The sequence below is a fragment of the Lichenostomus cassidix genome, chromosome W (genome assembly GCF_008360975.1).
Source record: "Lichenostomus cassidix isolate B80296 chromosome W, HeHo_3.0, whole genome shotgun sequence".
NCBI lineage: Eukaryota > Metazoa > Chordata > Aves > Passeriformes > Meliphagidae > Lichenostomus > Lichenostomus cassidix.
The window spans coordinates 10,234,612-10,255,918 of NC_139510.1; the positions used below are offsets into that span (position 1 = coordinate 10,234,612).

Here is a 21,307-nt window from a genome sequence, read left to right on the forward strand (position 1 = left end):
TCATAGTACTCATTAGGAACCAATCTACAGCTCCAAGTTACATTTACATATGCCTCAGGCAAATCAGTGACGGGAACTATTCCCCATGGAATTGGTTCTCCCGCTGCTCGAGGCAGAGGTAAACAAGCAGTGATTTTAGAAACATTCTGCATTTCTCCAAAGTCTCGAATTAAACCTACAATTAAATTTTCTTGTTCTGGGTTATGGTGAAAAACCCAGGTTTTATTTCCAATTTCAACATCTCTAATTCTTCTTTTATTTATTCGTGCCCTAGTAAGGGATACCAAAGTCACAGCGTGTGTCCACCATGCATCTTGGGCAATCCAACACCAATATGTCCCTTCATCCTCTGGTTGAACATCCTGTATCACTAAAGTTAACATGCCTCCTAATCGCTTCTCTAATTGGTATTTCCCCCCTTCCTGGACATTTCCTTTCTTAAACCACCATCCGAACTCAGAGAAAACAATTCCACGCTCTGGTTGGCAAACTAAAACTACAGAAGTACCACGGACCGCCTGGTAGATTCCATGGATAGGTCTTAACCCATCCATTAGATGACTTTTTCCTTGTACTTCTCTCTTCCCGTACCCCATCATAGAACCACAGCTTATCACACAGAGATATAATCCCTCATTTTTCCCTACACGTGCCTGAGTATCATTTAACCATCCAATTCCACTATTGCTTCCTGCCTGCAGGTCACTCTTTCCTTCCGGCCTTTCCCACATTATCCGTCTAGCTAATTTCCACCAAGTAACCGTGAACATGCTGCTACATTCATGTTGGGCTGTGAATGAGCAATTTATTTTTGAGGGTGGACCATCCCACATGTCAACTGATGCTTGGTAAGGTGAGACTTTTATTGCCGAGTTGCTTTGCCATGTCATAACCCCTAGTGCGATTCGTTTATAATCAAAACTCCACCTAATTTTTACCAGACATGTATATATCCCAGCACTTTCCATGCTAACGTTGGTAAGCTGTAATGTGGTATTGCCTCTTTGTGTGTCCTTATCCCAAAATGTACTATTGATAACATTAGTGAGTGTTTGCTCTTTTCTCCAATATGTACTTATCTCATCGACTCCAGCTCCCTGGTCATCAGTGATTTCACAAGTCAAGTTTACAGTCATTCCTTCCATTGCTCCGATTACAGGATCTGAAACAGTGACAAGTACATGTTCATCAACGGGTAATATTTTTAGCATAACCAGAAATACAGCAATTACAATTTTCATTTTGCTCGTAAAATCAATCGCGTGGGGGACACGACTTGGGATTCCCACTGAGTTGGCATCTTCTTGACTCGCGTGTAATGTATCCAGGAGTCGATTCCGGCCACTTTGATTGCTGTGAATGTTGTTAGTATCACCTTGTCGCTGTTGAGCAGCTAGCAGAGTAATGAATGCATCGGTTCTCAGTAGCAAGAAGGAATGACCTTTATTGTTTTGATTTCATCACATTTATAGAGTTCTCAAAAGTCACCCAGATTGGTCAGTCAGAAGCCTTCCCCCAGGCCTGATTGGCCAGGCCTGCACTGTCCAAGTTCTGGGACACTGTTCCAAAACATCCAAACTTTATCTTTATTTACAAAAACACAAGAAAGCTTCCCATGGGAAAAACTGTGCTAGCCACATCACCTGATACGGGCCGTCCCATGATTCTCTCAGTGGGTCTGTGAACCAGTTCTTCACGTATACTTGGTCTCCTGGTTGAACATCATGCACAGGATTTTCCAGTGGAAGAGGTCTGTTCCACTGCAGGGTTCCACGCAAGGCACTGAGAACTCTATGCAGAGAAACAACATAATTATATACTGCTTGATCCCCTACCACATGCGGGTCTCCTTTTAAAATAGTTGCATGGTAAGGTTTTCCATATAGTATCTCATAGGGGCTCACGCCTAACCTTTCCCTTGGCTTAATTCTAATTCGGAGGAGAGCAAGTGGCAAAGCCTGAGGCCATTGTATTTTGGCTTCTTGACAGATTTTCTTAATTTGGCCCTTTAAAGTTTGATTCATTCTTTCTACTTGCCCACTAGATTGCGGTCTCCAAGGAGTATGGAGATTCCAAGCAATATCTAACATCCGTGCTACATCCTGCACAATATTAGCAATGAAGTGAGGACCTCTATCTGATGACAACCCCAAAGGTACTCCAAATCTAGGTATTATCTCTTTCAAGAGAGTTTTCACTACTTCTTTTGCCTGATTAGTCCTACACGGAAAGGCCTCTGGCCACCCTGAAAAGGTACACACATACACCAGGATATATTTATACCCTTGTGCTTTGGGTAATTCTGAAAAATCCACCTGCCAATAATCTCCCGGTTCTGGTCCTACTTGTAATTTTCCCATCTGAATCTGTTTCCTGACAATAGGATTATTCTTTAAACAAACTGGGCACATTGCATTCACCCGTTTTGCCAACGTTAACATCTGATTGGAAATTATTTCATTCTTCAAAAATTTTACCAATGCTTCTGCTCCCCAATGACTTTTGTTATGTTCAGCTATGAGGATGGCTTTCATTATCTGTATGGGAACAACTACTTGTCCTGTATTGGTTATGTACCATCCTGTTGCTCCTTTCCGAGCTTTCAATAACATGGCTAGTTTCTCATCATCCTGTGAATACTTTGGAGCTTGTTGCATATAAGGTGTAACAGGGTTTACCTTAGTTGGTATGAGAGCCATCTGAGTCCATACTTGACGAGCTGCCTGCTTTGCAGTTACATCTGCTAAATGATTACCTTGGTAGATTTTTCCTTCTTCATTCCGATGTCCCCTGACATGCATAACGGCCACTCGCTCTGGTCGGTGTACAGCATCCAACAATGCTAACACTTCTGTGCGATGTTTTATTACAGCCCCTTGGGAATTAAGAAGTCCTCTTTCTTTCCATAGTGCTCCGTGAACATGCACCACACCAAAGGCATACTTGGAATCAGTCCAAATATTTACCGTTTTCCCAGTGCTCAATATCAAGGCTCGAGTGAGTCCAATGATCTCAGCCTTTTGGGCTGACGTACCTGGTGGCAAGGCTTGTGCCTCCACAACTCGAGTAACTGTAACCACTGAATATCCCGCATACCTGGTACCGTTTTCCATAAAACTGGAACCATCGGTAAATAATTCCCAGTCTGGAGCATCCAGGGGTTCATCCTTCAAATCCGGTCGGCTCGAATAAACTTGTTCAATCACTTCCACACAGTCATGGGAGAGCTCATGTTCTTCCATCTCACTGTGGAGGAACTCTGCTGGATTAATATGATTAGTCGTTTGGAGTTCTATGTCATCTTGTTCTCTTAGAATAGCTTGATACTGCAGCATTCTACTGGAAGATAGCCAATGACCCCCCTTTTGCTCCAAGACAGCTAGTACCATGTGGGGAACATACACCGTCATTCTTTTTCCCATGGTAAGTTTCCTGGCTTCCTGAATGAGAAGTACCGTAGCCGCAACGGCCCGCAAGCATGACGGCCAACCGGTACTTACAGTGTCCAGTTGTTTGGAGAAATATCCCACAGGCCTCTTCCAGGATCCCAACTTCTGGGTTAGAACTCCCAATGCTAGTTTCTGCCTTTCATTCACATATAATTGAAAGTCTTTGTTTAAATCTGGCAACCCCAAGGCCGGGGCTTCTTTTAATGCTTGTTTCAAATCCTGGAATGCCTTCTCCCTGTTTGTATTCCATTTCAATTGGGATTCTTTTAGAGCCTCATATAGGGGTTTTGCTATCAGGCCGAAATTCGGAATCCATAGCCTGCACCATCCAACCATTCCCAGAAAGGATCTTAACTCCTGGTGATTTCTAGGGAGTGGAATGGAGCATATAGCTTCAATTCTATTAACCCCCAAACGTCTGAGGCCTTGTGTTAGCTCACATCCTAGGTACAGGACACTTTCTCTGCCCAGTTGTACTTTTTCCTTGGATACCTTGTATCCTGCTTGCCCCAACATATTCAATAATGCAACAGTTAATCGGAGGCATACCTTCTTGTCTTCTGTGGCCAAAAGAATATCATCTACATACTGCAATACTACATAAGAATATGGAGATTCTCTCACCTGAGTCGTTTTCCATTCTTCTAATTCCTTTGCCAATTGATTACCAAAGATGGTAGGGCTGTTTTTGAATCCTTGAGGCAGTCTGGTCCAGGTGAGCTGTTTCTTCCTTCCTGTCATTGGTTCTTCCCATTCAAAGGCAAAATACTTCATGCTCTCTATTGCCAGTGGGATGCAGAAGAAGGCATCCTTTAAATCAATCACAGTGAACCATTTAAATCGTTCCGATACAGATGTTAACAATGTGTAAGGGTTGGCAACCACCGGGTGAATGTCTTTAACTATCTCGTTTATAGCCCTTAAATCTTGAACTAATCTATACTTACCATTTGGTTTCTTCACTGGGAATATAGGAGTATTATACTCTGATTCACATTCCTTTAATAATCCTTGCACTGTAAACTGTGCTATCAGCGGAGCTACTCCCTGCCGAGCCTCTGCTTTAATGGGATACTGTTTTATCCTAACCGGTTTAGCTCCTTCTTTTAGCTCAACTACCACCGGCTGGGCAACCTTTGATTTTCCCGGAGTTCCCGCCTCCCAAACCCAGGGTACCACTGCATGTTCAATCTCTGTTGGGATCGGTGCCGGGTCCATTTCCTTTATTGCAAATATTTTCCCGATTTCTTCATCCAGAATTTCCAATTTAACTCGACCCTGTTCAAATATAATTTTAGCATTTAATAGAGACAGCAAATCCCGTCCAAACAGAGGCTGAGGGCAGTTTGGCATATACAAAAACTGATGATCCAGTTCCTTTCCTCCGAATTTTAAATTAAGGGGTTGTAGAAAAGGCCTTTCCTCCAATTGTCCTGTAGCTCCTATTACCTGTATAGTTGTGTCACTTATGGGTCCCAACCGTTTATTTAAAACTGAGTGAGTAGCCCCTGTATCAACCATAAATTCCTGCTCCTGTCCGCCTATTTCTATTATCACCTTCAGATCCCGGTCTAGTCTGCTTTGGTTCTTATAGTTTCCTAACATCATTGCCTGTGCTTGTGTCTGGGCGCCATCTACCGGCGGTACGGGGAAACCTCCCATCAACCCTACATTACTCATCCCAATCCCGTTTCTTATTGGACATTCATTCTTCCAGTGTCCGAATTGACGACAAAATGCACACTGATTAGGACCCAACTGTTCCTGTCTACCCTGGCTCATCCCTGCGACTAAAAATCCTCCTCTCCCCCGAGCGAATCCTCCCCCCTTCCCTGGCCAATTCCCCTTCCTCCCCTTCCCCGGGGTGATAGGATTTCTGAGTTTCCCCAGGTCGTGCCCCACGTTGGGCGCCAAAATATGTGTTGGTTTGAAAACAAACCAGTGGGAGATCACAAGTCAAGATTGAAATTAAAAATAAGTGAAATAATACAAGGAAAAGCACTGACAAAGTCAGATACAACCTAACACCCTGTTAGGGTGGTAGTAGCAGTCCAACTGAAGTAGTCCAGTTGAAGCGGTGATCCTGTGAAGGTCTAGTCTCCAGCTGAAGATCCAGTAGTAGCTCTGGTCCTCTGGGAACCCAGTAGACAGGGCTAGCTCAGGCCGTTCCAAGGCCAGGTTATATCCAGGTGGGAACACCTGGCTCCTCCCTCCTGGGCAGAGCATCTCACAATGGGATGAGATAAGTCCATGAGTCACACGGTGGGTCCCTGATGGCCCATTGCCTGTCATGCGGGGTGGGTCATTAGCAAGTGATAATAGCTAACGGATGGCCCATTGCCTGTCATCCGGAGTGGGCGATAGCAGCTAATGGCCCACAGCTGGTGGTAATAGAATACTTAACTACATCAATATTGCAACCTAGGACACACTTGTAAATCATTCCAATCCGGATTCTGAGTTTTAATTATCATCTTCACCACCCTGGCCACCCGTTCGGGGTCCTCCCGATAACTCCCAGCTGATTGTTTCCAAATCACCAAATCCCCTGGAGAAAAAGGTACTTTAATAATAACTTTCTCACCACGGGGGCCCATGGCTTCCCTTAAGGGGGCTATCATTCGGGGTTCCTCTTGATTCCGCCTTCCCTGTCTAGTCCGTGCCGCTATGGGGGTTCTTTGTATGCTTCGGGAGCTTGGGGAAGGAGTTTGGGGACGGAGGGTGACTGAGGTATGACTTACTCCAAGTCCTTCCGGGGATTGTATATTATTTTCCTCATTAGTCTCATCCTCATCAGTATCAGTATCATCTATGTCTCCCTCCCCACTTCTGCACGGTGGAGCAGAGGGAACAGGACAAGGGGGGGCAACCATTAAAGATAAATCTTCACCTTTACTAGAAAACCGTACTGCACATTTCACACAGGCTTCACGCGCTTTGCACCCAATACATTCATTTTCATCAGTCCCCGCTTGCAACAATAGCATACCACACTCCTTTTGCCATTCTGTTTTAGACCCCAAATGACGGAACAAATCCAAATAAGGTACCTCATCCCATTTCTCATTATCCCTTAGATAATACATCAATGAATTAATTATGTTCTCATCAACACTACCATTGACAGGCCATTCCGGTCCCCCCTCAGAAGCATAGAGAGGCCACACATGATTACAAAAATCTATCATTTTTCCTTTGCTTAAGTCTTGGTAAAACCCAGCACTTTTCCATCTTCCCAGCAAGCATCCTAATGGGGTGTTCCCCGGTACTTTACCATTAGCTTGCACCAATGCTTTAAAGGTTTTAAAAGGCATCATAGCAAAACAGAAAGTAACATGCAGAGAATAACAGGTAACATGCAGAGAATACAGATATCAACAGCACCAAGTATAGAAAGAGGACAGCAACCAAACCAACCAACTTGCCACTTCTCGTCGCCGCGAGGGGCAAGTGCTGAACCTGCGTAGCTTTTGCTTCGTCTTATGGTCAGCGCCTAGGCATCCCCAAGACGTCTATAACCCAACCCTGCGAGGTTCGCCGCCTCGTCTTATGGGCAGGTACCCAGTATTAAACTAATAAAGCACCTTACGGGCTTACCTCCTGCAGTTGTCCGACAGGCGCGGGGGTCGGGCACGAACCGATGACTCCCTGAGAATCACCCGGTGCCGGCGTGGAGTAGATCAGGACGTGAACCGCCCCAGCCACCTTCGGAGTCCTGCCGCGGTCGCCAGAAAACTGTTGCCCGAACCGAGGAAACACAAAACAACCGAAGTTATTTTATGCGGTGCTTTATTGAGGGCCCTGGGGACCTGGGACTCGCGTCCAAAAGTCAGAGCCCCAACCTTTTACAAAATCACTGAGTATATATATGTTTTCTTTCCAAATTGCTTCATCTTAATGAATTTGATTTCTAGACACATCTACCTGATTTATGATTACATTGTGACTTTGTTTTTCGTTAACTGAACATTCTTTATCATCATTAATCTACTACACCCTATTAGATAAGTCACACACTCCACTTAGCAGATTACTTAAATAAACAAACTGTTCTATAGCTACATTCCTTAGACAAGTCTTTCTACCCTCATCAGTATGCTCTATTGATCCTTTTGATCGCTACTGGCAACTTCGCTACACAACACTGTTTACACTCAGGCCTACTGATCCCTCCAAGCCTTAGCATGACTACTACTAAAGTCTTTATTCATGGTTTTGCAACACAAGTGCAAGTTCATACTGCTGCCAGGAAGAGGCTCTCATCTTCACTGGTTTTCTGCTTCAGACCTGTTGCCAAATTGTGCTGCTCATGGGTTGCACAGTCAGCAAGATGAGTATATTCTCTAAAGATCTTGTTATGTACAGGTTGTTTGGGCTCTGTTTTCACAGCAGGCTGATCTTGCTGTGCTGCTTCATCCCCCCAGGGGTGTTTCAAATATTTGTGTGCATGCCTTTTTCCCTTTCATCCTGAAAAACAAGTATGAATTAAACAGCAAATTAAGACCCAGTGGAGTTAATATGTTTTAAATCACAATGGGCTAATCCAGACAATCACATGTGAAATTATTAGCTTGTCTTTCTGAGAGGCAAGTGCTCTCTGTCATATTCTCTGTTAAGGGTGCTTGGTTTTCTTTTTTCATTGCTTATTGTGGTATGCTCAAATTGTGATGAGTTGACTGATACTTTAATTGTTGAGTACCCATTCCTTGTGAATGCCAGTGAGCAGTTGGGTATTGAACACGTCCATACGATCACAGCAGTGTGCTCAGTTTTCATCTGAGCATTATTGTGCACTGAACTCAGTGCTAACCAGCTTGCACCAAAACCGCTGCCCTGACAAGTTGTGTGCTGAGGCACGTTCATACATCGGGGCTGCAGTAAAAGCACTTGACTGCTTGTTTGCACATCTCCTTCTGCCCAGGTACACCACTTGTAGGTTGTCCTTGATTCCCTAAATTTACAGGTTTTACTTCCCAGTGTAATGGGATGGAAACTAGGCAGTTGACTGACCTGACCAGTCAAGAGATCTGATTCCATTTATCTAAGTAACTACAAACCATACTTGTCAATTAACCTTGTCAGATGCTGTAAAAACATGGGGAATAATAAATTTCTTGTTTCAGAGTAATTTTAATGATAGAGGATGAATTAGAATGAAAGCTGACTGCCACAAATGGGATAGCACTGGTGGGTGGGTGTGGTTTGAGTTTTCTTTTTTTTTTTTTTTGCCATACAACCAAGCTATGTTTAAAGCAGGGTAATATGTAGTTTTTAAAATAATTTTATTAGTATGAGGGAGAACATAAAAATATTGGCTACAAAGGCTGTATTTAAAGGTATGGATAATAATTTTTCTATAAGAGAGAATGAGAGTGGGAAGTAGAGTGGGACTTCACGTATATGCGCAGGAAAGCAGTTTAATGATAGTGAAGAAAGGAATGGCTTGGTTTGTGAATGTGACTTTTGTGTTAGCATTCTGAGTGGATATGAATAGTTAAATTCTAGGCATCAAAACAAAACAGCAGATATTAAAGAAATTTAAGGAGTGATCCAGCTGGAGCTGGAACCTCAGCAGAGTAGCAGATAGAAAAGTCTATATATCTATATATTAAATAACTGCGAAAAGCTGTGAGATACAGATGTTGTTTGGAAGTAGAGATCTAGACAGATCCCAGACAACTGACAAAAATGCTTTTTATCCACTTCATTTACCCCTTTACTGTAAAGATTGCAATAAATCAAATAATAGTGTATTGAAGCTGCTTTCTCAGGAGTCTCTCTATAGAGTTTGTGGTAAAGGCAGGAAGAGTTCAATCTACTACATTTGTATATTATCTGAGTATTGAATCAGTACCCTGCCTTAACTCTTTTTTTCCTTTCAGATTTTCTATTTTGTACATACATTGTTTTGTATATACTGTATATGATGACTTCGGTGGGCAGTGAACGTACCCGGGGCACTAGGGACAAAATGCAAATTTCAACCTCTCAGCCAACACAACCACAGAAACACATAGTACAGGTACGTGCTACTATATAATGTTCTTTGAGTTGAAAGTGAGCATGCAATGATGTGTTTCTTCCCTAAGTCAATAAAAACAGAAAAGATGGGGGGAGGAGGGCTATGGTCTAATTTGGAAAAGTCTGTTTGTTTGATATCTTGTTTTAATTGCTTAGTAATCCAGCACAGAATTAAGTTGTCCCTGTATTCTTGTCTCTAAAGGAGCTTTGTATTTTTCAGCAACATTTCCCATGAGTGAGGAATTCTATGCCTGTCCCTGTCAGGATTTCTGTCCTGTTACCTTAGTGTCTTCAGAGCTCAGCTCTTTCATATGCCAGCCTCATGATGCTAGAAAATTTCTGGTCAATAGAGGAATTTAGGTGGGTGGGAAAAGCTTTGTTAGATGCATGTTGTGTTCTACAGCATGATTCAGTATATTTGCAAGTCACAAAATCCTAAACTTCTTCTCCAGTACCTTCACAAAATGAAATGAAGATGGTCGTCCACTAGCAGACTAAAGTTATTTTGAGTATCTGCAAGATTGAAATTAAGCTCTTACCCCATTGTCTTGGTTTGTGGCTAGCACAGGTTTTTTCCCACGAGAATTCTTCTTGTGTTTTATAAATAAAGATAAAGTTTGGATGTTATTGGAACAGTGTCCCAGAACTTGGACAGTGCAGGCCTAGCCAATCAGGCCTGGGGGAAGGCTTCTGACTGACCAATCTGGGTAACTTTTGAGAACTCTATATATGTGATGAAATCAAAACAATAAAGGTCATTCCTTCTTGCCACTGAGAACTGGTGCTTTCATTACTCTGCTAGCTGCTCAACAGCGACATTGGTTCTCAGCAGCAGAGTTGTGTGCTTGCCTGGGTTAGAGTGTTCCTGGCAACTCATTATTCTCTTGTCAGGTACTTCTCAAAATTTGCTTCAATTCAAGAATTGCCTCAGTTCTCAGTCTAGAGGTGCTCCCCTGGGAAATTGTCTTATTTTCTAGACTGATCTTTAACATGGAGGGGCTCTTCTGCTTTGTACAATATTAATTATGTGACCTCAAGCCCTTATCTCCTTGTGTTACAGTGCTTTGCATAGTGGTGATTCATGCTAATGTGTGGGTTTAGAAAGTGACTTTCAACAAATGAAGTTGAATTTGTTTTTGCTTTATAACAAGTAAGTCTGCAGGAGTATAATGAGCAGGTTGACAGAAGTGATGTTCCCCTTTTTTGATGTTTGCAAGACAGCAGTGGAGTACTCTGCCCAGTTTTGGGTTCCCTAGTGCAAGGCAGACATTGGCAAATGGGAGCAAGTCCAGTGAGGAGCTGTGAAGATGGTTGAGAGGCTGAAGCACAGGATGAATGAGTGGTGACTGAGGGAACTGGATTTGTTCATCCCTAAGAAGGCAAGGCCAGGTTGTCTTCTATTCAGATACCTCATGAAAGAGTATAGAAAAGGTGAAGCCAGCCTCAGAGACAATGGCACAAGTTGTTGGAACACTGGAAATTCCAGCTGTTAAAAGGAAAAAAAATTGTTTACCACTAACACTGTCATGGATTAGAGAGGTTGTGGGATCTCTGTCTGGCCCCAAGCAGCTACTCTGATGGGACATGCTCTCAGTGGGAGGTTGCACTGACTATCACTAGGGTATATTTGCAACTGATGTGATTAATTGATTTTAAGCATTAAGTCTTAGACATTTTTCTGCATTTTTTCCCAGTTATTCTACCTCTTGCATAATAGATATTGGTTTGGTCATTTCAGTGGAAAAGATGGTTATTTAATATACAGCAGATATGTTTTAGTATACTGTATATTTTTATTGTTTAGCTATCAGATGAACCTCCCTCCTTATGCTTTACAGATCAACAAAAACGTGAGATGATACTGTTCAATTACCACTGATTCATTTTTTGAATGTAGAATAATGTTGCTTTCTCAAATGGAGATTTCATTGTCATAGTCACATTGAACATCATTTAGGTTATTTAAGAAATTACATCACAGTTCTTTTTCATTGTTTCTGGATAACAAATATACTATTTTATTTTAAGATCCGGGCCTATTACTGTCATTTTGTGTTTTGCACACTTCTGTTTTCAGGTAGTTCGAAGTTGTTAAAAATTTCCTTCACTCTGTTATGCTGCAAAGATAATGTATCTTGTAAGGTTGAGTAAAGTTCTAGCTGTCTTAAGATGCTACCATTTTCTTAGTTGCAATTAAAATTTAATTATACTGTTTTATAGGATACTATGATGTCACTTGTAACAATGGTGCCTTAAAAAGGAAGAAGAAACACTCACTGGGGAAAATAAAAAGCAAAACTTATGACACTGATTTGGTGTTTGTGTAGTAAACACATCTTGTGGGGTTTTGTTGTTTTTTTTTTTCCTCCTGAATCTTCAATTCTATCTGTTGATTCGCCCCAATCGAGCTCAGAGACACTTCAGAGACCAAGTCAGAGAAGTGGGTATTTGCTTTATTCAGTGCACCGGATGTGTGGGGAATTGTTTCCAGCAAACACACATACCTCAGTACCCCAAAGACACAGTGTTATAGGTAAAATTCATGAATATTAATTACATTCCTCAGGATAGGAGTGGTTATACAAATTACTTCTCATAAGTCATTAATATTATTAGCGATTTCTTGTGCTCAATGGCAAAAGGATTCCTTTTGCCCCCTTTTATCTTGATAAGATTAAGGGAATCTACAAGGCCAGAACTGATGGGCGCCGTGCTGGTGGAAGGGCTAAAAGCTCAAAGAAACAAGAATGGTTGAAGTGCAAATAGATTTGGGTTTTCTATTTGACTACTACTTTCTCAATCCCCCCTTTTCTTTTTGTAATTTTGTAATTCTTTACAAATCTCGTATGTCATGAAAGTAAGTACTTTTCTCTATCTCATATCTAAATTTGTACTTTTGCCATTGAATATAAGCATCGCAATTTCAAGTACATAATATCATACAACAATAACTACTATTGCAGACAGTAAATAACAATGCAATAACACAAATAACTATTACATCCATTTGTTTAAGTTAGGATTAACATTGCAACAGCTTGTATTTATAACGGTACATACTCTTTCTCCTCTGGCATACAGCAAATCTATAGTTAATTGTGAGATGTTCTTAATCTTGATTTGCTGTGCTTTTATGGCATCTGCAGTGGCATTCATTATGGTCTCTACAATGGTAGAAAGATTCTTTTTAGTTTACTTACTTCAGGCCAGGGTATAAACTACCTGGCAAAACCGTGAAAATTGGTGGGTTTATATAAAGTTCAGAGTAAGCTTTGTTAGTTGAGGAACAACACTAATGTGGAGAGATACTGGTTGAGCAGTTATTTTGAAGAAAAAGAAGAAAGACAGAATCTATAGAAATTCTAAGAGGAATGTTAATTCTTTTGGCTTTCTTGGGCCTTCCATCCCCTAGCAGGTTTCTTTGGAGTCAGGGATGGGGAGAATGGAGCACTGCTTCTGCTGTGTGCATGGCTGGCCCCACTATAGGGCTGGGATTGGAGCTCTGTGCAGCACTGCCTCTGCTGTGTCCATGACTGGACCTCACTGCAGGGCTGGGATGCTCTGGGGCTAAGGAGCAGTTCACTCTCTCACCAGGGCAAGACCTGACCTGCCCCTTCCCCAAACACCACACACACAGGCATTTTGAAGTGTTGCAGAGACATTAATTTTTCTAGTTTTGGCAGCTCACATCATGGCTCCAGACAGTGATCAGGACCACTGATAGCTTTTCTTGCTTGTAAAATGGGGTACTTTTCTTCCTCACCTTGGTAGAACTTCTAGCAAACAGAGCAGAAAGGAAAGAGGAAAGCATAAAGGATAACTGACTAAGATTTTCATACTGTTAGTTTTTTGCTTGCGATCTATTAGGCTATCTTTTCTCTCCTTTTCAGTCTTTTGTTTTACTCTCCGTAAATCTAGATTATCTTTTAATTTACAGAAAAAATATGCTCACAAATATTAGCCACTCACATAAATCAACAGACGTTTAGGATCTTTTTATACGCTTTTGTGAGCTTTTTCTAGGACTTCAAATCTGCTACTGAAAAATGGCACTTTTAACTGCTATTTTAAATTTAAAATTATCTTTTAAATTGCAGAGCCCAAAGCCTGGCAGATTGGTCTATGACTTTTAGCGATTTCTCAAAGGCAGCACTTTCCCCCTGTGGGGCTTAACATTCTCAAACACTGGACAAACAAATATGCATTAAACAGCAACAGTTATAAATACTTAGTAGAATAGCTAGCCATCCTTTTGAAACCTTTTCATTTTAAAATAAAATTATTTTGTTATTGTTATATTTCAATTTCACAAATTTAGACTCAAGCTCATATACCTTTCTCTTTTTTTGTGGCTTACTTATCCCTTTGCATCTGAAGCCATACTTGCCATTACAATCATTATAAGGTTTTGCTAGGATAGCTGACTGTGGATAACACTGTTCTGGAAATACAAAAAGCAAAACCATTTAATGTGTTTCATTTTGGCATTGCAGCTCCCAACCAATTTACTGCATATTATACTGTCCAATATTGTTCTTCTGTGTCCTCTTTGGAGTTTCACATTGGAGAGGAGTCTCTGGCCCTAGATCTCACAGTCGTGAGGGAAGTTAGCAGTTCCCCTGCTTCTGTGTCTTGAGTGGCTCCTTGTCTCACACAGCTTTTTATCTGATGAGGACACACTGAAGGATGTTAAAACAAACTTGCACAGTGATAACACGTCAGAGTGGGGAGAAGGATGAATTCCTGCCTCTTTCAACTCTCTATTGGAAATTCTTATACAAATCAAGTTTTTAATAAGTGAGAAATTAAGATTTAATGAACTAATGTTTTACTCTTGCATGTTAATAAACTTTTTTCTTATAATTTCTTAAATGCATGTATTACTCTATATGCATATTTAGAATTAGTAAAAGTATTCACTATTTTATCTCGATATACTCTGCAGGACTTTACGAGCACTTACAGCTCTGCTGCACGAGCTGACTATGTGAGAGGCAATGTTTCACTTATTTTAACTTTCTTTCATTAATGATAGTGTATCTTTTAAATTGTTACTCTTCTAGTACTTTTGAAGACTCACTACTAAATACATTTTTTCCCCAGACCAGGGAGTGCCTCGCAAATCTTCCCTAGCTCGGGTCTGGAGATTGCTTACCTGAATGTTGTGCAGTCATGTGCTTTCTTCAACTTCTTTAAGGAGGCTGTCAAACCCCTTGTTTTTTGGTTTTGTTTTTTTTTCTCTTAAATATTCTTGTTTTACTAGACAAGATTCACAGTACAATAACTGCGCTGGTCATCTATTCAGACGTTCTTTGAGTTTATAAATCTTTAGCTTGGTGTGAAACTTATGAGGTATATTGCTATTGTCAGCCTTCGGGCTTCATTTACCATCAGAGCCCTGGCTGCACAACTTTTGCAGACAGTGCAGCCAGCCTCTGGCTACATTCTGAGACAATGAATAGCTGCCAGCCACTGGATCTGGCAACTCACAAAATTAGCATCAGGCCACCGTGTTCTCCAAAAGTGGCTGCTAAATTTTCAAAGCATGGGGAACAGCACTTTTGCAAAAGTTACTTGCCATGACAACAAACCATACAGAGAGGACTGAACCTCTTGAGGATTCAGTTGTTTCTACAGACATTCCTGCTTTCAGTGACTCTGCCCTGCAGATAGCAGTCTGATCTCTTATCAGCTGCTGCTCTGATCAGCTTTCTTTTGCTGAAGAGGGAATGCCTCTGCCAGGTCTTGCTGGCTCTGGCTCCTCTGCCCCGGGGGCTTCGCAGTTTATTCTTTTGGGGCTGTAATACCTTTGGCATCACTTTTGCCTTTGCCTTTTCTTCATCTTTTCTTACATACATTTGCAGTATCTTTTTAACCAGTTTTTTCAGGGGCTTCTGCCCTTCCTCCAGCCCCCACCCGCACTACTGCCTGAGGGTGCTCATTGTCCCACAAAGTCATTCTGTTGACATAGACAGAACTCTTAACAGACAATCCACATTTCTAAACATTCCCTCTGCAGTATCCAAACGCAGCCCTTCCCCCCTCCTAGGCTCTCAGCAGGCAAGGCCAGCAGCACCACAGGTGACCAGGGTGTGTCCCGCAGCCTCACAGAGGCCGGGAGGCCACAGCCGCCCTGCCCCAGGGGCTGGCAGGGTCAGGGACTGCCTGGTGCTGAGCTCACAGCTGTCCCACAGCTCCAGCTTGGCTCCGCACCTCCCCTCAGGCCCCCAGCCTGTGCATCCAGCCTCGCACCTCTGCACTGCTCCTGCCACTCCGAAAGGGGAGGATACAGGGAATTGCAGCTCGCCCTGGGTCAGCTGCCAAAATTTTAGGCAAGATGGGGGAGGGTCTTGAAATACTTCTCTCTTCCTTCTTTTTCCTTCCTTTTTACTCTATTTACTTGCAAGCTCTATCTACTAAAACATTCTATACAACCATATTTCAGCAGCTACACACAGGAGTTCTAAAGAGGTACTTATTAGATTCAATTAGTTATTTTTATCTCACGGGCGTCCCCGCATAAATTTATATGCCAGCAAAAATACAAATTAACACAGGTAAAATTTTGCACACACAGTACATGCACACACATTAAAAAATTTCAAAAGCACTTGAGCAAATAGACAATATCACTTCCTCTCACAATTAATACACGTGCACTAAGTTTAAGTTTCACAACTGTTTCCACACACAAAACACAGAATTTTAAAGGCAAAATCAAATAGAGCAATATTAGAAAGGTGTTGGGGTCTGAGTGTTTTCAATTCAGCAGCTAAAATCTTTCCCTTAAATAATACAATCTGCCCCCCTCCAGATACTCCAAACCAACGGTTTATATATGATTTATACTCATTCACTCTTGGCCAGTCGCTTCACTTTTCTCATTCATTTTCACTCACACAGTAACAAAATAATGACACAGTAACACAGTAACAAAATAACGACAGACAGAACAAAAATCACAGTATGGTGGTGTAGTACAGTGGAGTAGTACAGTGGAGTCCAACCCCTTAAAGGTACCTTTCACTATAGCGGGGTCCAACCCCGGGGTCCAACCCTTTAAAAGTACCTTTACTTGACAGCGGGGTCCAACCCCAGGGGTCCAACCCCTTGCCCGGGACTAATTTCGGGAGACCCAGTATCAACCCACCCTCGGGGACTAGCACCCTGGACCTGCAGGCATTTATTTTAAAAGTAGCAAATACCTTAATTTGGTGCAGATGGTCCTTAGTCTACTCCCGCCGTGAGCCAAAGGACAGCTGAGCTCCCCCTGAAAAATCAGGGTCTCAACTGGGAGGTCTGCTTACCCCTGGATCTGGCAGCTGAGCAGAGTCAGGGTCCCATCTGGGGTGCCAATTTTATTCGCCCCAATCGAGCTCAGAGACACTTCAGAGACCAAGTCAGAGAAGTGGGTATTTGCTTTATTCAGTGCACCGGATGTGTGGGGAATTGTTTCCACCAAACACACATACCTCAGTACCCCAAAGACACAGTGTTATAGGTAAAATTCATGAATATTCATTCCATTCTTCAGGATAGGAGTGGTTATACAAATTAATTCTCATAAGTCATTAATATTATTAGTGATTTCTTGTGCTCAATGGCAAAAGGATTCCTTTTGCCCCCTTTTATCTTGATAAGATTAAGGGAATCTTCAAGGCCAGAACTGATGGGCGCCATGCTGGTGGAAGGGCTAAAAGCTCAAAGAAACAAGAATGGTTGAAGTGCAAATAGATTTGGGTTTTCTATTTGACTACTCCTTTCTCACTGTGTGCAATCCACTGGCATAAATGTTAGTGATTTTGTACCTGCTTGTGTTTCTAAGCTTTCTCCTTACACAGGAAAACTAAAGATATTGTTACTAATTTGATAAAGTTTGTATATTTTTGTCTTCTAACATGGACTTGAAAAAAGTTGGTTTACAGAAGAAATGAATCTAAATGGTTTCTGGTCAAATATCCCATCATGTTCTATATAGAAATTACATTGAATGCTTTTACTCTGGATGTCTATAAAGGAAATCTCTTCACTAGCTAAAAAGTTGCTGTGGGCATGAGGAGGCTGAAGTCAGAGCAAGAAAATGGATCATCAGGACCTAATTTCTGAAACCAGCAGACCTTTTATTTTTGCTCTCTGCTGAGCTCTCAATAGATACTGAGAGCAAGTTCCTTCACACAGAGCACCGCACTGACCTGGGAGGCTTTTGTGGAGGGTGACACCAGGGCTGGCACAGGGAATTCCAGAGCAGGCTCTCCTCTTGTGTTACTTACTGGCATATGAAGCTGTCAGCATGACACTTTGAAAATGTGAAGTAGTGCAGAGTACTTAACTCTGTTACTGTCTTAGTTTAAGACAATTATATGGGGTGGAGACTCCACAATGAATTACCTTCCCTTAGTTTTAGCCACTCCCCTTTCACTAATAAGGAGAAATGAATGCGGGAAGAGATAAGTGAAAAAAAAACAGTTTGCTAAAAAGAAAAACCGGCAATAACCAGTAGATACAAAGGTGCTGAGTCACCTCGTCCCCCTGGGAACAAAGAAAACAAGATGGTGGAGAAGCCCCCTCCTCCCAAGATGATGGCAGCTGTAGCAGCCCATGTGGCCACCTGTGACACCAGATCCACCTGTGACACTTTCACCTTGGCAGCTCGGTCCACTTGCTCGTTGTTACGATGCTCTTCATTAGCCCGACTCTTAGGTACATGTGCATCCACATATCGAACTTTCACGGTCAGCTTTTCTGCCCGGGCAGCGATGTCCTGCCAAATCTCAGCAGCCCAGATGGGTTTTCCTCTGCGCTGCCAGTTGGCCTTTCTCCAGCGATCTAACCATCTCCACAGCGCGTTGGCTACCATCCAGGAGTTGGTGTAGAGATAGAGCCTTGGCCATTTCTCTCGTTCGGCAATATCCAAAGCCAGCTGGACGGCTTTAAGCTCCGCGACCTGACTCGATCCACCTTGTCCCTCGGTAGCCTGTGCAACTTGTCGTGTGGGGCTCCATACTGCAGCTTTCCATTTCCGATCTGCACCTACAATTCGGCAGGAACCATCGGTGAAGAGGGCATAGCGTCTTTCACTCTCCGGCAGCTTGTTATACGGGGGTGCTTCCTCGGCACGTGCTACTTGCTCCTCTGCTTCTTCTGAAGATAATTTAAAAGTCTCACCTTCAGGCCAGTTTGTTATAATTTCCAGAATCCCAGGGCGATTCGGGTTTCCAATACGGGCGTGCTGCGTGATGAGGGCAATCCATTTGCTCCACGTGGCATCAGTGGCATGGTGGGTAGAGGGAACCCTTCCCTTGAACATCCACCCCAGCACTGGCAGTCGGGGTGCAAGGAGAAGTTGGGCTTCTGTGCCGATCACCTCTGAGGCGGCTTGGACTCCTTCGTAAGCTGCCAAGATTTCTTTCTCGGTGGGAGTGTAGTTGACTTCAGACCCTCTGTAACTTCGACTCCAGAATCCCAGTGCTCGGCCTCGGGTCTCACCAGGCACCTTCTGCCAAAGGCTCCAGGACAGACCATGGCTCCCGGCTGCAGAGTAAAGCACATTCTTTACCTCTGGTCCTGTCCTGACTGGGCCAAGGGCTACCGCATGAGCGATCTCCTGTTTGATCTGGGTGAAAGCTTGTTGCTGTTCAGGGCCCCAGTGGAAATCATTCTTCTTGCGGGTTATGAGGTAGAGAGGACTCACGATCTGGCTGTACTAAGGGATGTGCATTCCCCAAAAGCCTATGGCGCCTAGGAAAGCTTGCGTCTCCTTCTTGTTGGTTGGTGGAGACATTGCGGTGACCTTATTGATGACCTCAGAAGGAATCTGATGCCGTCCGTCTTGCCACTTTACTCCCAGGAACGGGATCTCCCGGGCGGGTCCTTTGACTTTGCCCTTCTTGATGGCGAAACCAGCTTCCAGGAGAATTCTGATGATTTTCTCTCCTTTCCCAAATACTTCCATTGCTGTGTCCCCGCACACAGTGATGTCATCAATATACTGCAAATGTTCTGGAGCCTCACCCTTTTCCAGTGCAGTCTGGATCAGTCCATGGCAGATGGTGGGACTGTGCTTCCACCCCTGGGGCAGTCGATTCCACGTGTACTGCACGCCCCTCCAGGTGAAAGCAAACTGGGGCCTGCACTCTGCTGCCAGAGGAATGGAGAAAAAGGCATTGGCAATGTCGATGGTCGCATGCCACTTTGCTGCCTTGGATTCTAGCTCATACTGAAGTTCCAACATGTCCGGTACAGCAGCACTCAATGGTGGTGTGACTTCATTCAGGCCACGATAATCCACTGTCAGTCTCCATTCTTCACTGGACTTACGCACCGGCCATATAGGGCTGTTAAAGGGTGAGTGGGCCTTGCTGACCACCCCTTGGTTCTCCAGTTCCCAAATCATCTTATGGATGGGGGCCACAGAGTCTCTGTCAGTGTGGTATTGCCGGCGTGCACTGTTGCTGTAGTGATTGGTACCCGCTGTTCTTCAATTCTCAGTAGTCCTACAGCAGAGGAGTCATCTGAGAGACCAGGTAGGGTATTCAGTTGTCTTATGTCTTCTGTCTCTACGGCTGCTATCCCAAAAGCCCAGCGATGTCCCTTTGGGTCTTTGAAATATCCACTCCTGAGATAGTCTATGTCAAGGATGCATGGGGCATCTGGACCAGTCACAATGGGAACGAGTGGCAGAAACACCCCAGTTAAACTCACTTCAGCTTCCAGTACAGTCAGCTGCTGGGATCCTCCTGTCACCCCAGAAATAGAAATGGATTCAGTCCCCACATACCTGGAGGGCATCAGGGTGCACTGAGCGCCGGTATCAACCAAAGCTGTATATCTTTGTGGGTCAGACATGCCAGGCCATCGGATCCACACAGTCCAATAGATCCGATTATCCCTTTCCTCTACCTGGCTAGAGGCAGGTCTCCTCTAATCCTGGTTTTGGTGCACGATGGTCTCCTCCTGTAAATGTGTTCCTGAGGTCCCTTCAAGAGGATCAGTCATATTGTCATTCCCATGCTGTCGGGGGTTCTGTCCACAAGAGACTGGGGCAGTGTTGAACCTAGATGAGCCTCCTGAAGTGGATGTTTCTCTTTTCAATTCGCATACATGGGCTGCTAAGGAGGAGGTGGGTTTCCTATCCCACTTTCTCATGTCTTCCCCATGCTCCTGTAGGAAAAACCAGAGGTCACGTCACGGAGTTTGTCTTCTTTCCCTGGCTGGGGAACGTCTGCTCCTTATGACAGAGACTCTGGTTGGTTTCGGTGAGGCATGGAAAATTCCTTCTTTGAGCTCTTTCCTTAGTTTCTGGTGGCCCTCTTCAATCAAGCTCCGGACTTGTTCGGCTAGGTTTGTTTCCACCAATGAGACACGGGTGCGTAGTGGAGCGGTGACAGTGTCCTTGTAAATTCTCAGTTTGTTTGCTAACACGCCCACCTTGTCTTCGCCTTCCCTCCACTGCAGTGTTGCCAGGTAACGAGAGTATATCTCTGGTCCGAGCCGCGTGAATCTTAGCCACATTTGTGAAGTGCACTGGACATTATCTGGGCTCTTAGGCAATCTCTCGTTTTCCAAGAAAATGATCTCTAGCACAGCCAATTCCCTCAGGCATTGGATACCTTGTTCTATTGTGTTCCATTTTCTTTGGTGCATCTGGAGGTCTTCTTTACACAGGTATCTGTCCCGTACACTTGTCAGCAATCGCCGCCAGAGGCTGAGAGTTTCCTGGGTTCTCCCAATCCCCTGGTCAATGACCACATCCTGAGACAGAGATCCTGGTTGCCTGGCCTCACTTCTGTCCAGAATGGCGTCGTTAGCTGCGGCGTCCCAGATGTGGAGCAGCCAGG

At 43.5% G+C, this 21,307-nt stretch overlaps 1 protein-coding gene across 2 annotated transcripts in view; it reads left to right on the forward strand.

Annotated features, from left to right (window-relative positions):
• The window catches only part of LOC146425479 (ubiquitin-associated protein 2-like), a 147,373-nt gene that overhangs the window by 9,783 nt on the left and 116,283 nt on the right, over positions 1–21,307 (forward strand). For both annotated transcript variants that reach the window (XM_085041574.1, XM_085041571.1), the window contains exon 2: positions 9,332–9,471. In XM_085041574.1, the coding sequence (XP_084897700.1) occupies positions 9,373–9,471 (99 nt within the window). In that variant the 5' untranslated portion in view covers positions 9,332–9,372. The remainder of the gene's footprint in view (positions 1–9,331; positions 9,472–21,307) is intronic.